Source organism: Piliocolobus tephrosceles, chromosome 2 (assembly GCF_002776525.5).
Source record: "Piliocolobus tephrosceles isolate RC106 chromosome 2, ASM277652v3, whole genome shotgun sequence".
NCBI classification, from domain to species: domain Eukaryota; kingdom Metazoa; phylum Chordata; class Mammalia; order Primates; family Cercopithecidae; genus Piliocolobus; species Piliocolobus tephrosceles.
Genome location: NC_045435.1, coordinates 6,721,373 through 6,744,275, shown reverse-complemented (window position 1 = coordinate 6,744,275; position 22,903 = coordinate 6,721,373). Strand labels below are relative to the sequence as shown.

Sequence of the window (22,903 nt, the reverse complement as noted above, 5' to 3'; positions counted from 1 at the left end):
CAGCCTTTAAATATACAGCCTTCCCCAGCATGCCTCGCAAGTGTCAGGCAAACATTTGTATTTCAGTTAGGAATTTCTGCAGTGAAGACATTGCTTGGTGCATTTTCCAGGACCCAGCTGACATTTAAACAGAAGAGGTGACCGCTTATTTGACAAGACTTCTAAGAGACATAGAAAGGATCTCATGATTTAAGAAATTCTTTCATTATAATGCTACCTCTGGTTGAAATCTTCCCATGAGAGAAGATAGGCCTGATGCTCTTGAATTAGGGCTTTACATAAGCACCATTAGATAAAAAGCAAGTGTTTCAAGAGAATAAGTATGGCAGGTAATTTTATTTCTTTTCTTTTTTTTTTTCCTTTTTTTTTTTTTATTATACTTTAAGTTCTAGGGTACATGTGCATAATGTGCAGGTTTGTTACATATGTATACTTGTGCCATGTTGGTGTACTGCACCCATCAACTCGTCAGCACCCATCAACTCGTCATTTACATCAGGTATAACTCCCAATGCAATCCCTCCCCACTCCCCGCTCCCCGTGATAGGCCCCGGCAGGTAATTTTCAAGAGTAGGCTAGCAGGAATGAGGTACTAACTAGGGAAATTTTGACCAAGCATGGTGATGGGATAGGCTGGAGCTGACTAAGGAGAAGGCAAGTTTGGGATGGGGCAAGATGAGTCTTTAGGTGTTAGGGACACCAGGCCCAAGATGGAGAACACAGGGTGGGCCTCAAAGACAAAACGTGCTCCCACTTTTATGCTTACCGCTTGTTCTAGAATTTTCCCCCTCAACTGTCAAAAATGCCTTACATAGGATTATATCCTCCAATAGAAATGAAAGCAGCTGGTAAGTACAGAGTTTTATATGTGGTGGGTGTTTAACAGATGTTGATGGAAGTTGGATTTCATTCATCTACGCATCAAGATGCTTTTTGTTCTTTGTCCCAGCAAAACCACAGCTTTTTAAAAGATCAGGATCAGGAACAAGGTCATTAAAAATATATTTTAAAATGGAAATTAAAACAGAAAGGAGGGGTGAGGATTCTTGCCAGTGAAATCAACATGCACTTTCTCAGCGGAGGAATCACAGAAATGCGGGCTGAGAAGGGTGTGCCTTCCTAAAAAGGGGCAGGGAGAAGGGCAGCTAGGAATGGAATGTCATCCTTCCCTGAAGCACTGGATTCTCACGAACACATTTCTGCCACCTGGTAATTTCACCTCACTAGCTCCACACGTCGGTGTATTTAGAATCTCTTTTATTTCATAAAGCTAGCATTGCCATTAAAACAACATCTGCATTATATTTTAGAAATAAAACACCATAGAAATTAAAGTGAGATATTTATGTGAAAGTGCTTTTTAAATTAAAAAGCAAAATCAACTTTTATGTAGAAAACCCCTCTGTACTGAAAGGGATCTGCAAATAAACTAGTGCTAGCAAATATTTATAAAGTACCTTTAAGATGTGAAAATTAATCTCTGGGCCAACAAGAGAAGTGATGGATGACCACTTAGTTTAAAAACAGTCCTACAGGCATCTGCAAATGTGCACTAAAACAACCAGGTTCCAACAAGCCCTTCCCCACCATAAAGAAACAATGGAGTTATTATTTTTGCCACTCAAGGCTCTCATCAAGATGTTATCTTCATAAGTTAATGCACATTTTTAAAGGTAAATAAGCATTTCCATTAGGCTCTCCAGTTTCTCTAATTTGCTTACGGTGTTTGAAACCCAGTGAGTGAAGTATTTAAGTATTGAGATTGATTCATTTTTTTTCCTGAATGTTTTGGATTTCTTAGCCCCTGGCTGGGGAAAACACCCATGCTAAAACAGCAATAACAGCTTACCACATCCTTTCACATCAACATGTATGATTTATCCTATGGAACAGAAGAAGCAAATAACAGCCAAGCTTCATTATTTTGCAGATTCCATATTTGCAAATTTTTCTACTAATTAACATTTTTTTAATCCCAAAATTCATACACAAAGCATTTAGGACTTATGAGGAATGGAGAAAAATCTGAGTCACCCAATGTGCCTGTTTCTGGCTAAGGCTGAACAAGGTGATGCTCTGCCTTCTTGTTTCAGCTCTCAGACTGTAAACAAGTGTCCTTTTCACAGCTGACGTAGCACCACACCTTTCCCATTTTTGTGCTCTGTTAGTGACTTCACTGTTTAAGCAGCCCCTAAGCGTAGTGCTGAAGGGCGGTCTAGAGTTTCTGAGCACGAGAAGGCTGTGATGTGCCTTGCAGAGCAAAAACGTGAGTTAGATAAGCTTCATTCAGTCATGAGCTATACGGCTGTTGGCCATGAATTCAATGTTAATGAATCAACAACGTACATTAAGTAACGCATCTTTAAACAGATACACATATAAAACAAAGTTATGTACTGATCCATTGATGAAAATGTTGTGATCAGTGGCTCACAGGAATCTAACTCCGTATTTCCCCGTAGAAACAATGGTTTGGCTAATTTGGTGTTTCCAGCAACTTTATAAAACATTACTATTGCAAATAATAAGAATCGACTGTATCATGCTCTATGTTTTTTCAATGAGAAAAATAAGACCCATGGAGGTTAAATTTTCTCTTTCAAGGTCACCCGTCCAATTAGAAGCAGAATAAGGGCTAAAATAGAGGTGTTTTGTTTCCAATCCAGTGATCATTTTTCCTTCTTTCACCAACACCTTCATTATGAATGAAAATAAGGGCTATAATTTCTGCATAACATGAGATACTCAGATTCAGCTAGCATTTTCTTCCCTAGAGCACTGTCTTTCAAAGCATTTAAAGCAGGCTTAAATTGACTCTTGAAGCCCCAAATGGCAAAAATTGTGTGACAGTTCAATTTAAGTTTTAGAATTTTAATGTTTGGCTTACGATGACTCATGAATACTAGATAGAGTCAGAAAAGGAGACAAGACTAAACTTTTTTGAAAGTTCCCTCTGTGCCAGACAAATGTAGCCAATTTCCACATATTATCTCATCTGATAAGAAATTAGTGTGAGTTTCAGCAAATTGATTTGCCAACTGTTATACCTTTTAGACAAGATGTGGTTTCTAAGAAAATGGATCATGCATTTAAAGAAATATGCCTAACAAGTATGTCTAACGAATAGAGATATGGAGTCAAAACTTATCTGACTCTTTCCTATTAGCAGCTAAAAATAAAAACACAAAATTAAAAAAATCAACAATATCAAGTTCTGGCAAGGATTTGCAGCAACTGAAATCTTCATACCTTGCTATTAAAAAAATGTTGTAGCCACTTAGGAAAAACTGCTTGCCATTTTTTATAAACATACACTTAATATATGACAAAAAGGAATCTCACTCCTACATATTTATCCAAGAGAAATAAAAATATATGTTCACACAAAGACCTATGTAAGCAAATGCTTATAGCAGTTTTATGCATATTGGCCCCAAATTAGAAACAACCTTAATGTTCAATTGGTGAGTGAGCAAGTTGCTCTATGGCCATATAATGAAATTCTACTCAACCAGTAAAAGGAGCTAACTACTAATACATGCAACAGCATGGATATATTATGAAAGCACTATGCTAAGTGAACAAAAACCAGACAAAAAACGTTAATATACTTCTATTCATAGAGCATTCTGAAAAAGGCAAAACTATAGGGATGGAAATCAGATCAGTGGTTGCCAGAGACTAGGAGTAGGGGAAGGGATTGACTACAAGGCACAATGGAACGTTCTAGGGATGTGGAAATGCTTTACATCTTGATTAACATTGACAAAATATAAAAATTTATTGGATTGAATAAAGCAATTAGATAGACAAAGGAACTAAAGAAGGTATCTTTTGTGGTGCGTTTAAACCTAGAAAGAGTTTTAAAAGGTATTTGTTGCTTATTACCTAGATTAAGATATAACTACAGAAGAATATTTACTAATTATCTGAAAGTAATGTCAAAATAGGTCACAGTTAGCTTTAGGGTGTGACATGGAATAACAGGTATCCCAAGACATGAGCATTCTAGAAAGTGAAACCTGCCCAAGATGCTGTTTAAGATGTTCTCTCTGTAAGAGACAGCAAGTAAGTTGTTTATAGACAGTCTAGGCAAAAAAGCTCTCCAGTTTGATAAGAAGTTAGTTATTTTAATATGGTAATCTGAAGATTATTTTATAATTCCATCTATTAATAATAGTATAGGGAATTTTTTCAAGAGAATTTTTATTATTACCTTGTCTTAGAAAAAAGAGAGAGAAGGATATTACAAAAATAAAAAATGTCTACACTTGGATGTAGATAAAAGCTTTTAATCATTAGAAGATGTCTCCTTGTATTGTCACACTGAAATTCAACTTTACTAAACAAGATAACAAAATTAAACCTCAAGGCAATATACCCCCACTTCTAGTAGGGGAGTCCTAGGGGCAAGTGAGTCACTTTAGAAGGGAGCCGCAGTTGTGATCTAGCTGCCTTGGGGTAGATGGGCTGGAAAGGATGAAGGGGCTCCCCATTTCCAAGGACAGGATGGGAAATGGATTATATAATAGTGGGTCTGTGGTCACAGTTGTGACTTTTCTAGTGGCACCCTCCCTGTTGGGATGATGCTTTTAGACCTGACTCAGTTTTTTCAGTCCTTCACAAACAGCATTAGCTTCAAAAGCCTGAATATGTTGCTTATTTAATTAGGTGTGTGTATTGAGAGTGGATAAAGGAGGGGTAGGAAATGACATGTTTTCACCGCCAAAACAATCCTTCCCTGGCAACTATGGGATGCTCTGGGAAGGTCAAGTCCAATGTGCCTTGAATCTGAGTGAAAGCAAGAGACCACAGGGGGCCTTGTGGTTCCCCTGAATGATGATACATACTAGCAAAAAAAAAAAAAAAAAACACCCTGAAATATCTAAAAAAAAAAAAAATCCTCAGAATCCAGACTGGTATTTGGTCTGGGAAGAGGCACTAATCAGAAGACTCCTTGTCCCCTGTGACCTGTATTATCCAAGCAACCCAAATCTTGACTGGCCAAGGGACTGGCCAACTGGATGGAAACTCCTTACCCAATTTTTATGTTTTGTTATGTGCTTCTTAGTAAGGTCTTAGCAACTGGTGATAAGGGTCTAGGGTTTTTCCTCATAATCATTTTATAAACAATATTTTTGAAGGGCGCAAATGTGTTCGGCTTAAAGCAATAGTGGCATCCATTAATGAAGTAAACTATAGGTAAAATATAGAGTTAAAAGGTCTTTAATGTTCTGAGAGAGCCCTACTTTATAAATATGCTGCCTGCTTCTTCAAAAATATATTCATATTTATCATGTATTCTGGTTTGAGGTTAGAAAAATTTTCTCACCCTCCACAGATGGTGCATATAAAATATTCCCTACATGAAGCTTTTTCTTTTTTTAATAAAAAACTTATGGAAATGCCATAAAATTTTGCAGGATGGCAGAGAAGGCCCTGTTCAAAGCCTTCCCAATTCTCCTAAGAAAAATAAAACTATTTTTGGAAAGGAATAAAGTCCAGTTCAGCTTTATTTCTTCCTCAGTTTAGCATTTATTACATTGTAGTATCCTGTTTGGTTTGTGTATTCCTCTTGCTAGGATATAAATTCTACCAGGATGGTAACCATTTTTCTTCTTTCTTTATTTATTCTATCATAATGTTAGATGCATAGAAAATGATATTTTAATAAGAGATGAGAAATTTCACAGTGCCTACCCTGGAGATACGATTACATGAGAATGCCATGGCATAAGTTTCAAGATGGGGTCTAAGCTAAGGCCAAGGAGATGAAAGTTTGGCCTGATCCAAATTTGTTCCAGGAGGCCCATTTTTTTCCTCAGGGGAATTCGGGGATATAGGTCAGCTACAGGGCAGATCTCAGATCTGTCTGTCTTTAAGCTATCTTGGGTACAGGTCAACTCTTCTAAATGATAGCAGGTCCAGTATAGATCCACACCCTTGGCCTAAGGCCAGTCCTAAGATGGCCTCTGGAATGAAAGACAAGGCCATCTATGAAGGCCTCAGGAGATATGGTCCTTTAGCTGCTCTAAACTACCAAACATTTTCTATGAATTTTTTAAAAAGGATAATTGTTCATGTATTTTTCCAATCACTGTTCAATCAAGCATTTATGCTCAGATTTTTGTGGTCCTGGAAAAAGTAATTGATCCTAATATTCTCTTCCTGTATTTATTTCCGATTTTCTTTTGCCCATAGGCAAAACTATATTTCCAAAGCCATATGCCAACAGATAAGATTATTTATATTTCTCATTCTGTTTTTGTTCCATTTAAATAGTCCTTTAAAATTAAAAAGGCATCACATATGCTCCCTACATTAGTTATCTATTGCTGTATAATAGATTAACCCAAAGCTTAGTGACTTAATCAACAATAAACATTCATCATCCACACAGTTTCTGTGGATCAGGTACTTGGGAGCAGTTCAACTGGGCAGTCCTGGCTCAGAATCCCTCGTGAGGTTGCAGTTAAGATATTGGCCAGGATTACCATCATCTGAAGGCTTGACTGGGGCTGGAAGATGTGCTTCCCAGATGGCTCACTCCTATGGCTAGCAAATTTGTGCTGGATATAGGCATGAAGTCTAAGCCCTTCATGGTGTGGACCTCTCCATAGGTCTGCTTGAGGGTTTCAGGACACGTCAGCTGGTTTTCTCCAGATTGGGTGATCCAAGAAAATGAACAAGGTGTAAACTGCAATATCCTTTATGACTTAGCCTCTGAAAGTTACATATTTTCACTTCACTTTTTCCACATTTAATGAGTACACAGCCCAACCTTGATTCAGTGTGCAAGGGGACTATATAAGAACATGAATGACAGCAGGTGAGAATAATTGAGGGCCACCTTGGATACTACCACACTTGAATTTTTTTTGTGCCACATCAAAAGAAATGACATAAAATAAACTGTGTGCTCACGTCTTAGTTACAAAGTATGAGATTTTTCATGGACCATCTCGAGGTCCTCTCTGCATGATCTATGCATATAGTAGTAATTCTTCCAGCCCTTCACTTGACCCATCCTAATTCTTGCTTAGTAAAAGACATCTGTCTAGACAGTTCTTAAGTTTTATCGGCTCTTAGACTTTTTCAAGAAGCTCAATATCCAAAGAACAGCACTACTGAAAATGCACATACCCACAACTGTACTAGTCTGCATACAACTTCAAGGGTTTTATGGCTCCCCTGAGCTTAAGAAAAGAAACTCTAACCTGTAAGCTACACACACAATGTTTTCAGCTGGCTGCCAAGTGCAAATGTCACAGCTAATGCTCAACAATAGGCTGATGTCCAATTCTAGCTGAAGGGCTGGCTAACACTCTATGTAAGACAAAATGACAGAAAACATTCACATGAAGTATCAAATTCATCTTTAGTGTCACAACTGTGTCTTTCTTCATTGACCTAGTAAAGTAAACTGTCCATACTTTATAGTGAGTTTTCTTGAATTTGGGTTACACTTAACACATGCCTCTGGTTAATATTAGGCATTAACTTTAATACATATACACAAGTGGAATGACTCCCACTAATAACTCATAATGTCACCAAAACCTCTCAGCTGAAGTTTTAAACATTACTCACCACCAAACAAGGTTACGTTAAGCAAGTGCTGCCCAGGGCTCCAGCTAGCTATGGTAAAATATAGTTTCTAATTATAAAAGGCAGCCAGCAAGTTCATCTCAAGAACTAGAGGGTCTCACTCTATCAAGCTAAATGTTTTTCTACAGATATGTATCATATACTCAACAACAGAAAGCACAGATTCTCCAAATTTCTAGAACTAAGGTAGCTAAATTTATATTATCCACTTTTTTCAAAGTAGTACCTGAGTGCTTTGCACTGATTATATAAAGAGATCAGCATTATTTCTCAATGCATGGTTAATCTCATGAGAATCATCAGTGATAGTTGTTTATCGTGCAGATTACCAGAACAACTGAATCAGAATCTGATGTGAGTATAGTAAGGGTGGGGGGAGTGAAAGGCTAGGAGGTTAGGGGAGGCAGGACTCGGCATACTTAGCAGATTCACTAAGTCAGTGGTTTCCAAAATGTGATCCCAGGACCAGCATTGCTACTACCATCTGGGAACTTGTGAGAAATGCAAATTCTCCAGACCACCCCACCTCAGATCAAGTGAGTCAGAAATTCTGGGGATGGAGCCCAGTGTTCTGAGTTTATCCAGCCCTCTAGGAGATCATGATGCTTGCTGAAGCTGGAGGACCACTGCACTCAGTGATTCTTTGCTTTTCCATATACTGTGAGTGAGAGTAATTATCTCCAGGTTTGTTAAATAGCCATATTTCAATAAAACAAAGTCAAGTCATAAAATTTCTTTTATTTCCATCTAATTATCTTCCACAACCAGGCCTTGTAGATGTAGGATGCAAGTTCATAAATGAAAAAGGGTAGGTGGGAGAGAAATTTTAGATTCAGAGCTAACAAACAGAGGTAAATGTTTCTTACCATGTTTTTAAAAGAAAGAATTACTCTCACAAAGTAAGAAAGTCCATGGAAAGAGATATCCCTAAAAGGATCTTTACTCTGCTAATGCTTATCCTTTAATGCCTTTTAAATTATTTGATAATTCACAGGAAATTTATTTAGTGTTAACATCTGTGGTCCCTTTGTGGCCTGTCAACCTCCAACCATGAAAAGGAATGTTTGAAATGGATGTTTCTGGGACACCACAGAAACCTTACAGATGACATCTGAGCCATGGGTTATGACGACTTTGGAAAACACCACAGTAAATACTTGTTGTCTTAATTTTCCGACGTAAGTGAAAACAGATGTTTGCATTGAATGGCCAGTTAAGAGCAAGTGTTATATAATGCAATGCAGCTGACAAATTTATGGGATTTTTTTTTTTTTGTTTGTTTGTTTTTATAAGACTCAATGCACATTCCTTGTAAACAACTGAGAAACACACCTGAAAATATTTGAAAAGGCACTGACATGTTTTTGAAAATTTGTGAAAATGGGATTTAGTGCCAAGAACATGTGGAGAAGGAATTTTGTCTAACCTGTCCTATGAAGTATTGTTAATTCTCTAAGTAATCCAATGATATTTCTTATTTGTCATTCTGGTAACTCAGTTGTAATATCAATATTTAAAATTTGAGCTGTTCACAAAATGGGATAATGTTCAAAATCACTTGCTTTGCTGAAAGACTGTCTATAAAGAATTTTGCAACTAGGTTGTTATACATTAGAGCAAAACTCTAAACCGTGCTACTGCCAATATGTTGATCATTCAAAAATTCATTGTGTGTCACACCAAATTTAGTTGGTTTGTAGGACTTTCATCTATTTCTTATTTGTTTTTGTTTTTGTTTTTGTTTTTTTTTTTTTGATACAGAGTCTTGCTCTGTCTCCCAGGCTGGAGTGCAGTGGTGCGATCTCGGTTCACTGCAAGCTCCGCCTCCCGGGTTCATGCCATTCTCCCACCTCAGCCTCCCTTGTATTTTATTTGTATCACAAGATGAACCAGCACAACAATCCAACATGGCATGCATATGTGCAAACACATACACACCTGGATTTGGAAAGCTCACTGAAATATACATTTTTTCCAGTATTCACTATTAATATGGGTTATAATGTAAAAGTCTAAAAGCCAATAGAACATATAAAGTTACCATAGCAGAGATCATGAGGGTCTTCCAAGCACAAGAATTAGAACCTGAGAAGACACGCAAGTGGGAAAGAAGAGGGTTATAAGCAAAGAGTGAGAGGAAAATTTGGAAGTCATCCATTGAGTATAGCAAAGACAGCCAGCCAGAGAAATGGAGATCAAAGAAAGAGATTTATATGTTGAAATGGTATCAAATGCCTGCAACTGTGATCTAGTCGCGAATTACAGGATCACCATTTCCTGGGTACACTTTACGCAGAAACTCAGTTTCATGGAAATATTGGTTACAAGAAAAATGAAGAGAAATATGACATTTGAATGAAAGATCCACTGGAAAACAGCAGAATTCTCTGCAAGTTCTTCAAAATATCAAACTTCAACTATAATGGAACAAACATCCAGAATAAACTGAAAACAAGCTTTACAAAAGAACAGCATAATGTCTGACTGCTATTGTGCATATGTTGTTGCCCTTCAAGGGACATAGTGGTTTATGTTATAACCAAAGCCATTTAGGAATGCTATGGTATGAATATACAGTTATGGTCTGTCTAATATGATATACACAGAGCTGATCAAATGAATATAAATGTGTGCTCTTCCAAGATTGGTCATGCCAAGATAAATGAACAGGAAGCAATGATATTCTTCAACCAAGTGGAATACTTTGCATGACATAGAAACAACACTTTCGCCTTTAAAAAGATAATAAAGTGTGCATTGTCTTCCAAAGGATAATTCCTGCCGCATCCAAACAGATGAGGAGTCAGCTGTGAGGCAAGGACATGGGCCAAAGTGGTCAGCAGGAGTGGCTGGGGGTGGAAGCCAGGAGAATGCTCTGAAGACTCTCATGTTGAGAGAAGGGACAAAGAGGAGGGGCAGAAGAAGGAGGATGAAAGTTTAGGAAAAAGAAGGATTAGGAACGAAAAGAGGGAGTGCAGAAAAAGAGTCACGCAATCAGACTAATCCAGTACCTGCAGACTGACCAGACAGACTGCAGCAGGCATCTAGGAGCAGGCCAAGTCACATGGAACTGCATCCCAAGGATAGGCGGAGAAAAAAATGACCAAGGACCACAACTTGTACTTTCAGATGTTTCACCGTAAAAGACAAATATGCTCTGAGCAGGATCTTCCAAACTCCTTCAGGGAGAGCTGGATGAGGGAACTGCAGTGGGATGCTCATGGCAAGAATTATGTTGAAAATACTCCCAGTGCCCTGGCTCCTCTCTGCAGATCCTGTTTCACTTTGTGGATGCCACACCACAGGCTCAGACACTCTAGACTTTGACACCCAGCCAGGGTGTTCTTTCTGCTCAGTATCAGTGTCCAGGCTACTGGAGTGTCTAGATCTTTCCATCACTGCCAAGGCAGATGTATTAGTCCGTTTTCACACTACTATAAAGAAATACCCAAGACTGGGTAGTTTATAAAGGAAAGAGGTTTAATTGACTCACACTTCTGCATGGTTGGAGGGGCCTCAGGAAACTTAGAATTATGGCAGAAGGGGAAGCAGGCACATCTTACATGGCAGCAGGCAAGAGAGAGAACATGTGAGAGTGCAGGAAAAACTACCATTTATAAAACCATCATATCGCATGAGAACTCACTCACTATCGTGAGAACAGCATGGGGGAAACCACCCCCATGATCCAATCACCTCCCACCAGGTTCCACCCTCCACGTGTGGGGATTATGGGGATTACAATTCGACAAGACAAGATTTGGGTGGGAACACAGAGCCAAACTATATCAGCAGGTAAAGAGTTTTAAAAATGTACCTGGTCTTCACATTTGTTTACTTTGGTTAAAAAGTTACTATCAAAAAAATCCATTAATGCCACCCGAATATTACTTGTCAATGAAAGCTAAAAAGAGGACTGATACTTTTATTATTTCCTTTTTTAAGAGGAAAAAACCCTGATGTTCAGAAAGGTGAAGCATTAGGTTGGTGCAAAAGTCATTGAGGTTTTTGCCATTAAAAGCAATGGCAAAAACCACAATGACTTTTGCACCAACCTAATGACTTACTTGGGCTCACGTGTACTCCTGCACTTTACCCACTAGCCCATGTTGCTGATTTTCAGTGTTTATCTTTCCAGTTCATAACAAAACTACAAACTAGGTAAACCTGATATGGCAGAGCATGCCCAGCATCATTTTCCTTTTAATTCTTGTAAAAAGGAATAGTTAGGGAAGAATTCTGTGACAGCAGGATCATTAGGAGAGTTTGGAAAGGATGTGCCTGGAGAAGAATGGAGGGACTGTCTTCCAGGTCATCTGATACCTTACTCTAAACTAACTGGCCAGAATGTCTTAACTTCATCTGGGAAAGTGAAAGGAGAAGGAAATTGTCCTGCATCTCCTGCCGACATAGCTGGAACAGAACTGAATTCCAGAGCTCGCTGCCAGCACGACTTTGGCAGACACTCCAAGCCCCTCCTTGAACGACAGAATCTGCTGCTCTGAGAGAAGCAAGGCCTGTTAGGTCTCGCACACCCACACACATGTGCACAGTGGCCTCTCAGGAGGACCCTTGGGAAACCAGAATGTTTTCTTATCAGCTAACAGAATGGAAAAATCACAGAATTGTATTTAATGAGAAAGGATATTTGAAACTCCACCCTGGCATCACGTTGTAAGCAAAGCGCTCCTGTTCAAAGTCTCAGCAAGGTTTCATTCACCACTACTTAGAGAACAGAGAACTTCCATTACATTAGAGAAACAGTAGAATACATTTTAAATATGTTTAAGATTATAAGACATGCTACATGCCGAAAAATTATCCCTAACATAAGATAGAAAAATCAGCTGGAATATATATGTTAATGTGCACAATTAAATATTTTCAATATAATCTACATAATCTGTACTTTCTGAGTATGGAAATTCATTGCATATTTGCTTAACTCTTATATTTTGCGCTGAAATCATGAGGTGCTTTGTTTTTCTTAACAGATTACATTTGAATTCATTTTTCTTCTTCCTATGTATATCACTTAAAGCCAGTACATGGCAACACAGTAGGATAGCTTAGCTCCTGCAAACGTTGATTGTTAAATGAGGATAAAGAATTAACACACGAACAGTTTCATGTAAAACTAAACGACTTTTGTGTGGCCAAGTGTTTTTAAATAGAACTGATTTCAAACCCCTTAAATGCAGGAAATGTCTTATTCATCTTTGTAATCCTAATGTGATGATTAAAAAATATTAATTGAATGACAAAATGAATAAATGTAAGTCTGGTCTTAAAAATCACAGTCACAACTTCTCAGATCTGGCTTCTGAGAGCAGCACTTATGTTCTAACACTAAAAACAAATGTTCATCTCAATTTTACACATTTACTTAATTTATACAGCTTCAGGAGGAACTCTGAATTTTTTTTCAAACAACGTTTTAAAATCCTAGAACAAAGCAGCATAAAAATAAAAATCACTTTTAAATTTGCAGAAATCAAAACTTAAATAGTAGAAAAATATACTTGCAACTTTTAAATTTTACTCTGTACTCATCAAGAAGGATTTATTTATCAAGCACTTATACATACAAATTGTCAAAAATCTCCAAATCAGTGGTTCTTAACCCTGGTCATATTAGAATCACCTGAGGAATTAAAATAAATATCCCACCCTAGACAAATTTAAAATAAATTTGATGGGGAGGCAGAGCATTACTGATATTTTTGAAAACTTTAGTATTCTCATGTGCATCCAGGATTAAATATATTGGGCTACAGCCTATATTGGGATATATGTTATAGTATTTATAGTCACAGGTAAACTTATTAAATGAAGAAAATATTGAATTGCTATGTCATAAGTGAGATGTGAATTAGGCCTCAATTTTTTCTAAAATTAATTTCTAGTGTGACCAGAAGATGCTTAAAGTGGGTGAATTTGCCCTGGTTTTCTAATGGGTGGGCTTTCTAAGTATGATCTTTGACTGGAGAATGACAACAAATCTTCTACGAAAATGTCACATCTTCTAGCTCCTTCTTTAGAATTCCACAGGAAGGAACTTTAACTGACTTCATAGCATGTGTACTGAGAGGACCTTAAACCTCAGAGCAGCTCTAAGGCTTCTAAATGTTCATCAAAATCACTGTAAATATATGTCAAGGCTTTAGGAGGTGAGGGAAACCTACAACACACTCTAACAATCTTGCTGTGGAAGGCTCTTGGTGGGAAACCCAAGCTAATATTATATGGAGTGGAATAAGTATTGATTTAGTCTTGCTGTCCACAGAAGTTTGCCAAAGTAGTCTGAGACCTTGAAGCCAGCCTTTCCTGCCGTGTGCCTCCTGAGCTTTTGAGGCCTTCCCAACACAAGAGAAGACTGTAGGCTAGAGAAGAAACCCACAGGGTATCTAGTATTAAACATTCTATGAGATTCTGAGTGTCATGGTTAGAATATTTTCTGTGTACAACCTAAATTTTGTTTCCTGAGAGCATATGGAAGAATTGTTTTATTAACACTGAACAGGATCTGAGAGAAACACCTTTGGTCTTTCTAGTTGCTTCCATCACATCCACTGATAAAAGTGTATTTTCTTTCTCCACACACAAGTTTGATTAGACCTACAGTAACTTCTATTTACTCTAAAAGCCACTCCACTAAAGTTTCAGAAAAGCCTCCCCTTTTTTTTTTTGGAGACAGAGTCTCGCTCTGTCGCCCAGGTTGGAGTGCAGTGGCTCAATCTTGGCTCACTGCAACCTCCGCTTCCCAGCTTCAAGCAATTCTCCTGCCTCAGCCTCCTGAGTAGCAGGGACTACAGGCATGTGCCACCACGCCTGGCTGATTTTTTTGTATTTTTAGTAGAGACAGGGTTTCATCGTGTTAGCCAGGATGGTCTCCATCTCCTGACCTCATGATCTGCCCACCTCAGCCTCCCAAAATGCTGTGATTACAGGCATGAGCCACTGTGCCTGGCCAGAAAAGCACATTTTTTAAATCATAGTATCATCAAGTTCATAGGTGTTAATTACTTAATATGTTAATTTTTTTCTTTTCCTTTAAGAGATGGTGGCAGGGATAAAAGCATTTTTTCTATTTTGGAGGAATTTTGTGTGCCTCTCTACACGATATCAACCACACTTGATGGACCACAGAGGAAACCAGCAAAGGAACCTAGGCATTGACTGGGCTCCTGTACACAGAAAACAAGGTCCACATTGGATACCGAATATTTACTTTGTACTCTCAAGATATTTATCTCAATTCTCAGAGATTTCTTATAATTAACTTCAACCATTGAGGGAGACAAATTAGCAGTTTGCCAATGTTGGCATCTGCCACAAAATGCTTAATTCTGTAGGAAGTTGAGGGAGTTTTAATGCTTAAACCAGTATATTCTCTGGAGTTAGATTTCCCATGTTCATAGTTTCACTATATCACTTGCTACCAGCCACTGAGCTCTTTGTGGTGGACAGACTTTTACGTAAGCTAAGGTGTACAATCAACTTGTGTGGTAAACCTGTGAGTTACTTCTAACCAATAGAATATGGCAGAAGTGATGGGTTGTGGCTTCTGTGATTAGGCTACATAAGGTTGTGACCTCCATCTTACCTGCAGACTCTTCTGGGCATGTACATTTTGATGAAGCAAGTGGCCTAATAGAAAGGCTTATGTGACAAAGACCTGCAGCAACCTCAGGCCAATAGTCAGTGAGAAAATGAGGCCCTTCGACCAATGATCCTCAAGGAATTGAATTCTCCTAACAACCATGTGATCTCAGAAGTGAATCCTTCCCCATGCAAACCTTCAGATGAGAGCTCACCTCTGGCCAGTACCTTCACTGTTGCCTTGTGAGACATCTTGAAGTAAAGGACAGTCTGCCCAGCTAAACCAGACTCAGACTCCTAACTCATAGCAACTGTGAAATAATAAATGCATGTTATTTTAAGCTGATAATTTTGTGGACATTTGTTATAAGAAAAAGATAACTAACAGACTCTTTTGCTTTTGAGATGGAGTCTTGCTCTTTTGCCCAGGTTGGAGTGCAGTGGCACAATCTCAGCTCACTGCGACCTCCACCTCCTGCGTTCAAGCAATTCTCATGCCTCAGCCTTCTGAGTAGCTGGGATTACAGGTACCTGCCACTACACCTCGTTAATTTTTGTATTTTTAATGGAGATGGGGTTTCACCATGTTGACTAGGCTGGTCTTGAACTCTTGATCTCAAGTAATCTGCCCACCTCAGCCTGCCAAAGTGCTGGGATTATGCTAATATACTCTTTAATTTCTTATCTGTGAAATGGAGATAATAATATATATTTCACATGTTTATAAACACTTAGCATTAAATACCATGCCTGATACATAGTAATATGCTTATCATCTTTTTAAATGTTATTTTAATAGAATATATATATATATCAATTATTGTTTTTCTATATTATGTTTAGCATGTTCCTTCTTTAGCTGATACTATTTATTTTTACTTTTTGGGGGTCATTTTAACAAACATGTTTTTATTTGACTATTTAGCAATCTCTCTAGGTAACTAGATAATCTAGATAATCACATTAGAGTGTCCTATTTATTAATTTTATGTTTATTCTGAGATCAATTTTATTAAATTCACCTATTTACTTTCAATATTCTCTTGTTTATACCTACTGTTATAAATTGCAATCAGGGAACAGCAGAAGGGAAATTGTTTCTGAGGGTGGTGATCCAGATAGAATGATTAGTCCCATCTCCTGAATGGCATTCCCTTCATTAAACACCTCACTTATGTCTTTAAAAAACCTTCTGTAAACTCACATTAACCTATAACATTTTAACTGTCTTTGCTATAATATTGTATTGATAAATTCTTCTATTTTCAAGTGTTCCCCTGTGTCCCTTCTCTTTCTTGAAGGGAGACAGGGGAAGATACTAAAAATTCTTAACAGTATCTTATAGCCCGATATAGCAGTCTATAAAACTAAACTAGTGAACGTATAATTAACACAAGAAAATTTTGTTTATTTAAACCTTGGGTTCTAAATTTAGCATCAGAACAAATTATATTTGGTCAATTTTTGCCTTTGTAATGTAAGGTTCTTCTAGAGCAGGGGCTGTATCTCATTGAGTTTACCCAGTAGATGCTTAATAATCTATGCTTGATGTGTTGACCATTGATTATTAAGGATTATTAACAGTCGATTAAAGATTATTGTGGAAATTTTTTATGCAGCCACTGGTAGCTAACATACTCTTTAAGCTTAATTCTTTATCTGTGAAATGGAGATAATAATAATATATTTCACAAGTGTGAGGATAAAATGAGATAATTTACATAAACACAGCATTAAATACCATTGATATGAAACATGACGGTTATTATCATACTTTTAAGAATTATTAAGGACTACTGATAATCTTTAATGATTGATAGACAAACACATCAATAAAACTATCAAGAAACTTTAGAGCTGTAAAAGATGCTAAATTAATTTTCTTGCTTAGTGGTTTATAAACTTCTTTTTAGCAGCAGAACCATTTTTTTCTAATGTACTGTTTAATACAGTCCCAGCAATACATAAATATATATTACTCAAATAAAAGCAGAACCACACCAAGTAGGCTTTGCAGTATCCTATGTTCCATAACTTAAGATGGAAGGGATCCTCTGCAGCCTCCCATAAGCATCAACCACCCCTTGGAGAAATGCGCTGAGCTGTTGGAGTGACACATTCTTGTTTTGTCAAAGTGAGGTTGGAAGGGCTCCATGGAGAGCCAGCTGCCAGGTGAGCAGCTGGAAAGTTGACAGAGCAAGATGTAAGAGCCTTCCTCTCCAAAGACAACATTTTATTTCCTCTTTGTAATCAATCATGAGGAGTCAGGCCAGATAGAGACAAGGAGAGCACAGTTACATCTTGTATGGTTTTTTTCAGTCTAGGCTTCCCTCTCAGTACTTTAACACTCACTGAGCTTTGGCCCCTGGGGTTGCCTGGGCTCTGGACCAGCAGCTACCTTTGTTGAGAAAGCCCCTCACCTCTCAGCAATCCTTCTCCTTGTCCCAACTTGTGTTTGTATTCCAGACCTCTATTTGGGTTTCTTATTCTCTCATAATTCTTCATACCTCCCATCCAGATTGGATCCTTTTTGTTCTCAAAATGCTTTGTGCTTCACCCACATTGAAGGGTGACCCTTCTCTACTGTAATTATCCCTTTCCACACCAGTCCCTTTTCTCCTCCACAAGCTGGTCAGCTCCCTGAAGACAAGTGCCAAGCTTTGTTTCCCCAGCCCCAGTGCTCTGTGTATGCATCCAATATAATTTGTTACTTGAACAAATTAATGTACCTTTACATAGAGCAGGGAACTGATATTGCATCAAAATTAAAGGTATAGTCTTTTGCCACTTTCTAGCTGTATTACTTGGAGTAAATTACTTAAACACTCTGAGGCACAATTTTATGCTCTGTAAAATGGGAGTAATAGATTTACCTGCTTCATAGGTACTATAGTCTGAATGTGTTCTCTCCAAAATTCAGGTGTTGCCAGTGTGATAGTATTAGGAGCTGAGGCCTTTAAGAGGCGGTTAAGCCATGAGGACTCCTTCCCTGTGAATGGGATTGGGTGCCCTTACAAAAAGGCTTATGGAGGAAGTTTATCCGTCTCTTGTCTTTCTGCCTTCCACCATGTGAGGATGCAGCAAGAAGGCCCTCACTAGATGCCAGCACCTTGATCTTGGACTTCCCAGCTTCCAGAACTGTGAAAAATAAACTTCTGTTCTTTGCAAATTACCTAGTCTCATGAGACAGACAAAGACAATGGAGGAGCTTCAATAATTTAATTAGGTTTTCCACATTAAAATATGAAGCACTAAATTACCACATGCAGGATATACTCAAAGAATGTTATCTGTGATAATAGTAATGGTAATAGTTATTAATAGCTATGGCAGTTACTGTTATGATTATCATCTGCTCTGTGTTTTGCTCCTAAAGTCAGATATTTCTACTCTGTTAGGTAAGAACCCAAAGCAAAGAGCCAGCTACCTCTTCCCTGTGTCATATCCCAAGAGTCACACCCAAGATCCCCATGCCCTCTGGTCATCTGATTACACTTATATCTTGGAGGTTCCTCTGTGGTTTTTCTCACACTTGCTTAAAAGTAATAACCTTTGCCTTCGGGCTAACTATAATCTTCTGTATACTGGAGTTTCCACGCAGAGGTGTGTCAAGGGCCTGCTCTCCTACTATAAGATTTTGTTGTCTCCTTTCATTACATATTGTTCTCACTGGTTTTTATTTTAGCCTGTTTGCCAGGAAAAGAAAAAAGGTCAGTGGTGCCAAGAATAAAGATTCTGAGAGGTAGCTGGAGCACAGGGGCTTCCAAAGGTATAAAACAATGTGAGAATTCTTCTCTAGTATGGTCTAATTCACCTCCTGAAAAACAAGTTTAACAGGAGCTCACCTGGAGGGTCTATGACATCTTACAAATCCCCATGGAAAAGTTGATCTTAAAGCAAAGGTGCAGCTTTCCACAGGGTAATGTTGGCCATATGTGCAGACAGTGGTCAGACTAGAATGCAGTAGAAGCCTTCCCTTGTTGCCACGTAGAACAACACTGCAGCCCTTTACCCCATCTTTCTGCCAAGATCACACCACCTCATTTCCTACCTTACAAGAGATTTGTCTTACATTTTGAATACAAGATCATGTGTTATTCAGTGTGCATGTTTTTCAACATTGATCCCCTTTTCTATGACCCAATAAGGATTTATTGAAAATCTGTTATGTGCCAGACTTGTGTCTCTTATCTCATTTGATCCTAAAATACAATGAGATAGTTATCATTAGTCCCATTTTACAAATGAGAAAACCGAGGCTAACAAAAATAAATAATTTGCCAAAACTATAGTCATTTCGTGGTGGGGAAGAGAAAGGTCCATTAATAATAGTCTCCAAGCTTTTAAAAAGTAAGCAAAAATCTTTTAATAACTTACTTTTTAGAACAAAGTATGTGGCTAGGTATGCAAATAGGCACTCCACATATAACAACTGACTTCTTATAAATAACTATATATATATATCATATGTACATAAAAATGTAGATATGTTCTTAGAATAAAATGTTAAAAATTAAAGTAATGTTTAAGAAATTTACAAGAATCTCTTTTATTCAAGGAATAGGTAGCATTCACATGTACACTGCAGAATGTCATTCCTAAGGTTGGGGTCGGGGAACCTGCCTATCTGGCAGGAGGCAGGCTAGAATATGGATTTTGAATGAGAAGCGAGGTATCAAGTCTTGGCTCCACCATTAACATGGGAAAGTTACTAAATCTGCCCTGCTTTGAGGTATCTTCATTTGTAAAATAAATGGTTATGTTAGGTTGGTGGTTTCCAAATATTGGCATGTGATAAATTTTTCATTAGTCTGTGGGAAAAATGAGAAAAATAACAATGGACTTATTTATGAAATTAAATTTATTTATTTTATAAAACTGTTAAAATGGTTTACTTTTATAAACACGAGGCATTCTCTCCTGTCCCCTTTGAGCATCCTCACATAGCAAAATTCAAGTATGCTCTCTATAACAGAACCCTGATGTTAAAAGATTTGTGTATTTTTGTTGGTCCATAAATCCAAAGGTCTGGGAATCCCTAGACTAAGTGATCATGAATGTCTTTTCTAGTTCCAGAATTCTAACCACTTCTTAAGTCACAAATAGTATTTAACCAACTCTAAAGTAGAAGAAAGAATAAAAGTAAAACTTTTACTCCTTTTTCTTCTTTTTAAACTCTACATTTCCCCAAACGTATCTTGTGACACACTAACCCCTGTTAAGATATTATAGATCTTCTATGGAAAAGAGGATTCTTAGTCAAATGAGTGTGAGAAACAAAAAGTTGTATTTTCTTTACTGAGAACGTGCAAACTGCTAACACTTACCGTGATTCCCCCCTCATAAAGACTCCCCAAGTTATTGACAGGAATCAGCTGCCTTTCCACCCTCACCCCAAACTCTACCCATTGTAGGACAAAGAGTGCCCCTCTGCCTGGAGCACGGTTTGAAAAAGATGACTTCAGCTAAAAGATCTTCAATAGCTTTCCAATAAAGAAAAAACATAGTATTAAAAACAAGACTTGCCATTTCTTTTATAATTATTATAATTTGATGTTTTTTCCCAAATTACCAAAACTATAAATATTTTTTAAATAAACAACAAAAGTTTTGTGGCCATTTTTGACAAGTATGTTTTTTTTTTCTTTACAATTATAAATAAAGAAAAATTGTGTCAAGAGATTTGTGTCTAGTGATTGCAACATGATAATTAAAGCACTGGGATTTTGCAGAAGTTTGCAGTAACAAAGTTGTGGTTATATCATCCCTATGCAATGAATAAAAAGTAAAATAAAAGCCATCTGTAGGTATTAAGCCTGAGAAAACCCCCAGACTCTTCTCAAATGATATGTCACTGTTAAATATTCCTTGAGTAGGTCCAATTAACTCTGCATGCTTGTGGCTCATAATTGATTTATTTAAATCCCAGTTTTATTGTGATCAAGGAGCAAAACTCTTGGTAGAAAAAGATCTAAGAGTGTTTGTTTTTTATTTTTCTTTAATTATTTGATCGGAGTTGAGAAAGTTTACTTAGTCTTTTTTATTGCTGTTCACATCATCCTGTGAAATATCAACTAGCCAACCGCTTCAGCCTTCACATACTGGATTCAAGTTTCACTTTACCCACCGAGGAAAGAACAATTTTCACTTGGGACAAGATGATCCTGGAGCACACTACCCAGGGAGAGGACCTGGGGATCATCTTTTGGATATTCTGACACTAACAACCTTTTTTTCTGACTTTAGGCACACCAGGTTCTTGACAAGCCTGCAGCTCTGCATTACCTCTGATGTTTTCCATCATGACTGTATGGTAAATTCCAGCCTGTTTTTCATAATCCTGCTGACTACAGCAGTCTGCAACCATAAAAAGCCTTCACAGACCTAGAACTGGCTTATAGAAGTGCCTCTGCAGAGAAACAAAAGTACATGCAACAATTATGTTCAGAGACAGGAGAGGCAAAAGCCTCTTGTTTTGGTTCTGATGGGCTCAAAGGGTTGTTTTTAGGGTCAAAATTTAGAAATTTTAATTTTCTTCTGATAACATTTGTAAACAAAATACCAACACTAAAATGAGAACAACTTAGCCAGGAAAAGGGGGAGTGTCCTGTCCAACAGATCAAGCCCTCTTCCAAACTCCACTGGAGGGACGTGTCTACACATTAGCACATGACCGGACTTTGGTCTGACCTCCCTAGGCTCCCTCAGCCTCCTAGTCAGGTATGTTTGAGGTTCACACCAAAGATTCAAGGTTTCAGAATTAGCTTCTTTTGAATCTTAAGCTACTACTGATTCAGTCTCTGGGGAGGAGGATAAAAACACCAAACAACTCTTTTTAACAGACTGTAATATCCATTTACATAATATGATTCAATATACAAGTAGTATAGTTTGAAAGCATACAGTTCAAGCTCTGATGAACAACTGCTCAATGTAATAAGTTTGTTTTCATTTTTGCAATAAAGAGCTGTAATTGAAAAGTAAAGAACAGGAGGGGAAAGTAAAACTTTAAGCGACCCCTTCAAACATTTGAACTTTGACACTCTGCAGAATAACTCTATTCCCCCCATATGGTAAAGCAGATCATATTTAAAATCAACATTTAAAAACGTCTATATCTTACTATTATTTTTAAAACATAAAACATCAGGCTACTTGCCTTTTGGCAATTTCTGTGCATTTCCCAGGGCTAGTGTAATACTTCCACAGAGAAGTAGACACCCCAAGCTGGAGAGCATGTTGCATTTGCCACCTCGCACGGGGAATGATGCTGGTGGGTGCCTCGCAACCCTGGAGCTGCATTTAAGTGGACTGTCTCCCAGTGACAGAGGCGGGCGGCTGCATTTAGCTGTGCCGTGGGCTTACTCACGGGGGGCGGAGACAAGATGACATCACACCCTTTCCCACACACACCAAAAAAAAAAAAAAAAAGCACAACAGCAAAAACATATCATCACATTTCTTTCTTTCTGCTAAGTTGTAACTGTGTCTCTTCCCTCTGAGATATAAAAATTGAAATTATGGCACATCTGCATTTGTGAAAGAAGAAGTATTTAGGCAGTTTTGAAATGTTGGTAAACTATTTTAAAGAATCCAGAAATAATATGTTAAAAACTATCAAAATGCTAAAAATATAAAATAAAACCTTATTAAGAAGGAAACTGTTTTTAATTATCCAGTAAACCAACCCACT

General features: G+C 37.7%; 1 protein-coding gene across 10 annotated transcripts in view; it reads right to left on the bottom strand.

The window, feature by feature from the left end:
* Positions 1-22,579, bottom strand: part of ABI3BP (ABI family member 3 binding protein) — a 251,566-nt gene extending 228,987 nt beyond the window's left edge. For 6 of the 10 annotated variants that reach the window (XM_031935102.1, XM_031935104.1, XM_031935103.1 and 3 more), the window contains exon 1: positions 22,370-22,479. In XM_031935102.1, coding sequence (XP_031790962.1) covers positions 22,370-22,448 — 79 coding nt within the window. In that variant the 5' untranslated portion in view covers positions 22,449-22,479. Of the gene's footprint in view, positions 1-22,369 lie in introns of all 10 variants that reach the window. The other 4 variants (XM_031935108.1, XM_031935109.1, XM_031935114.1 and 1 more) reach the window with 4 other exon arrangements.
* Between the last annotated feature and the right edge of the window lie 324 nt (positions 22,580-22,903).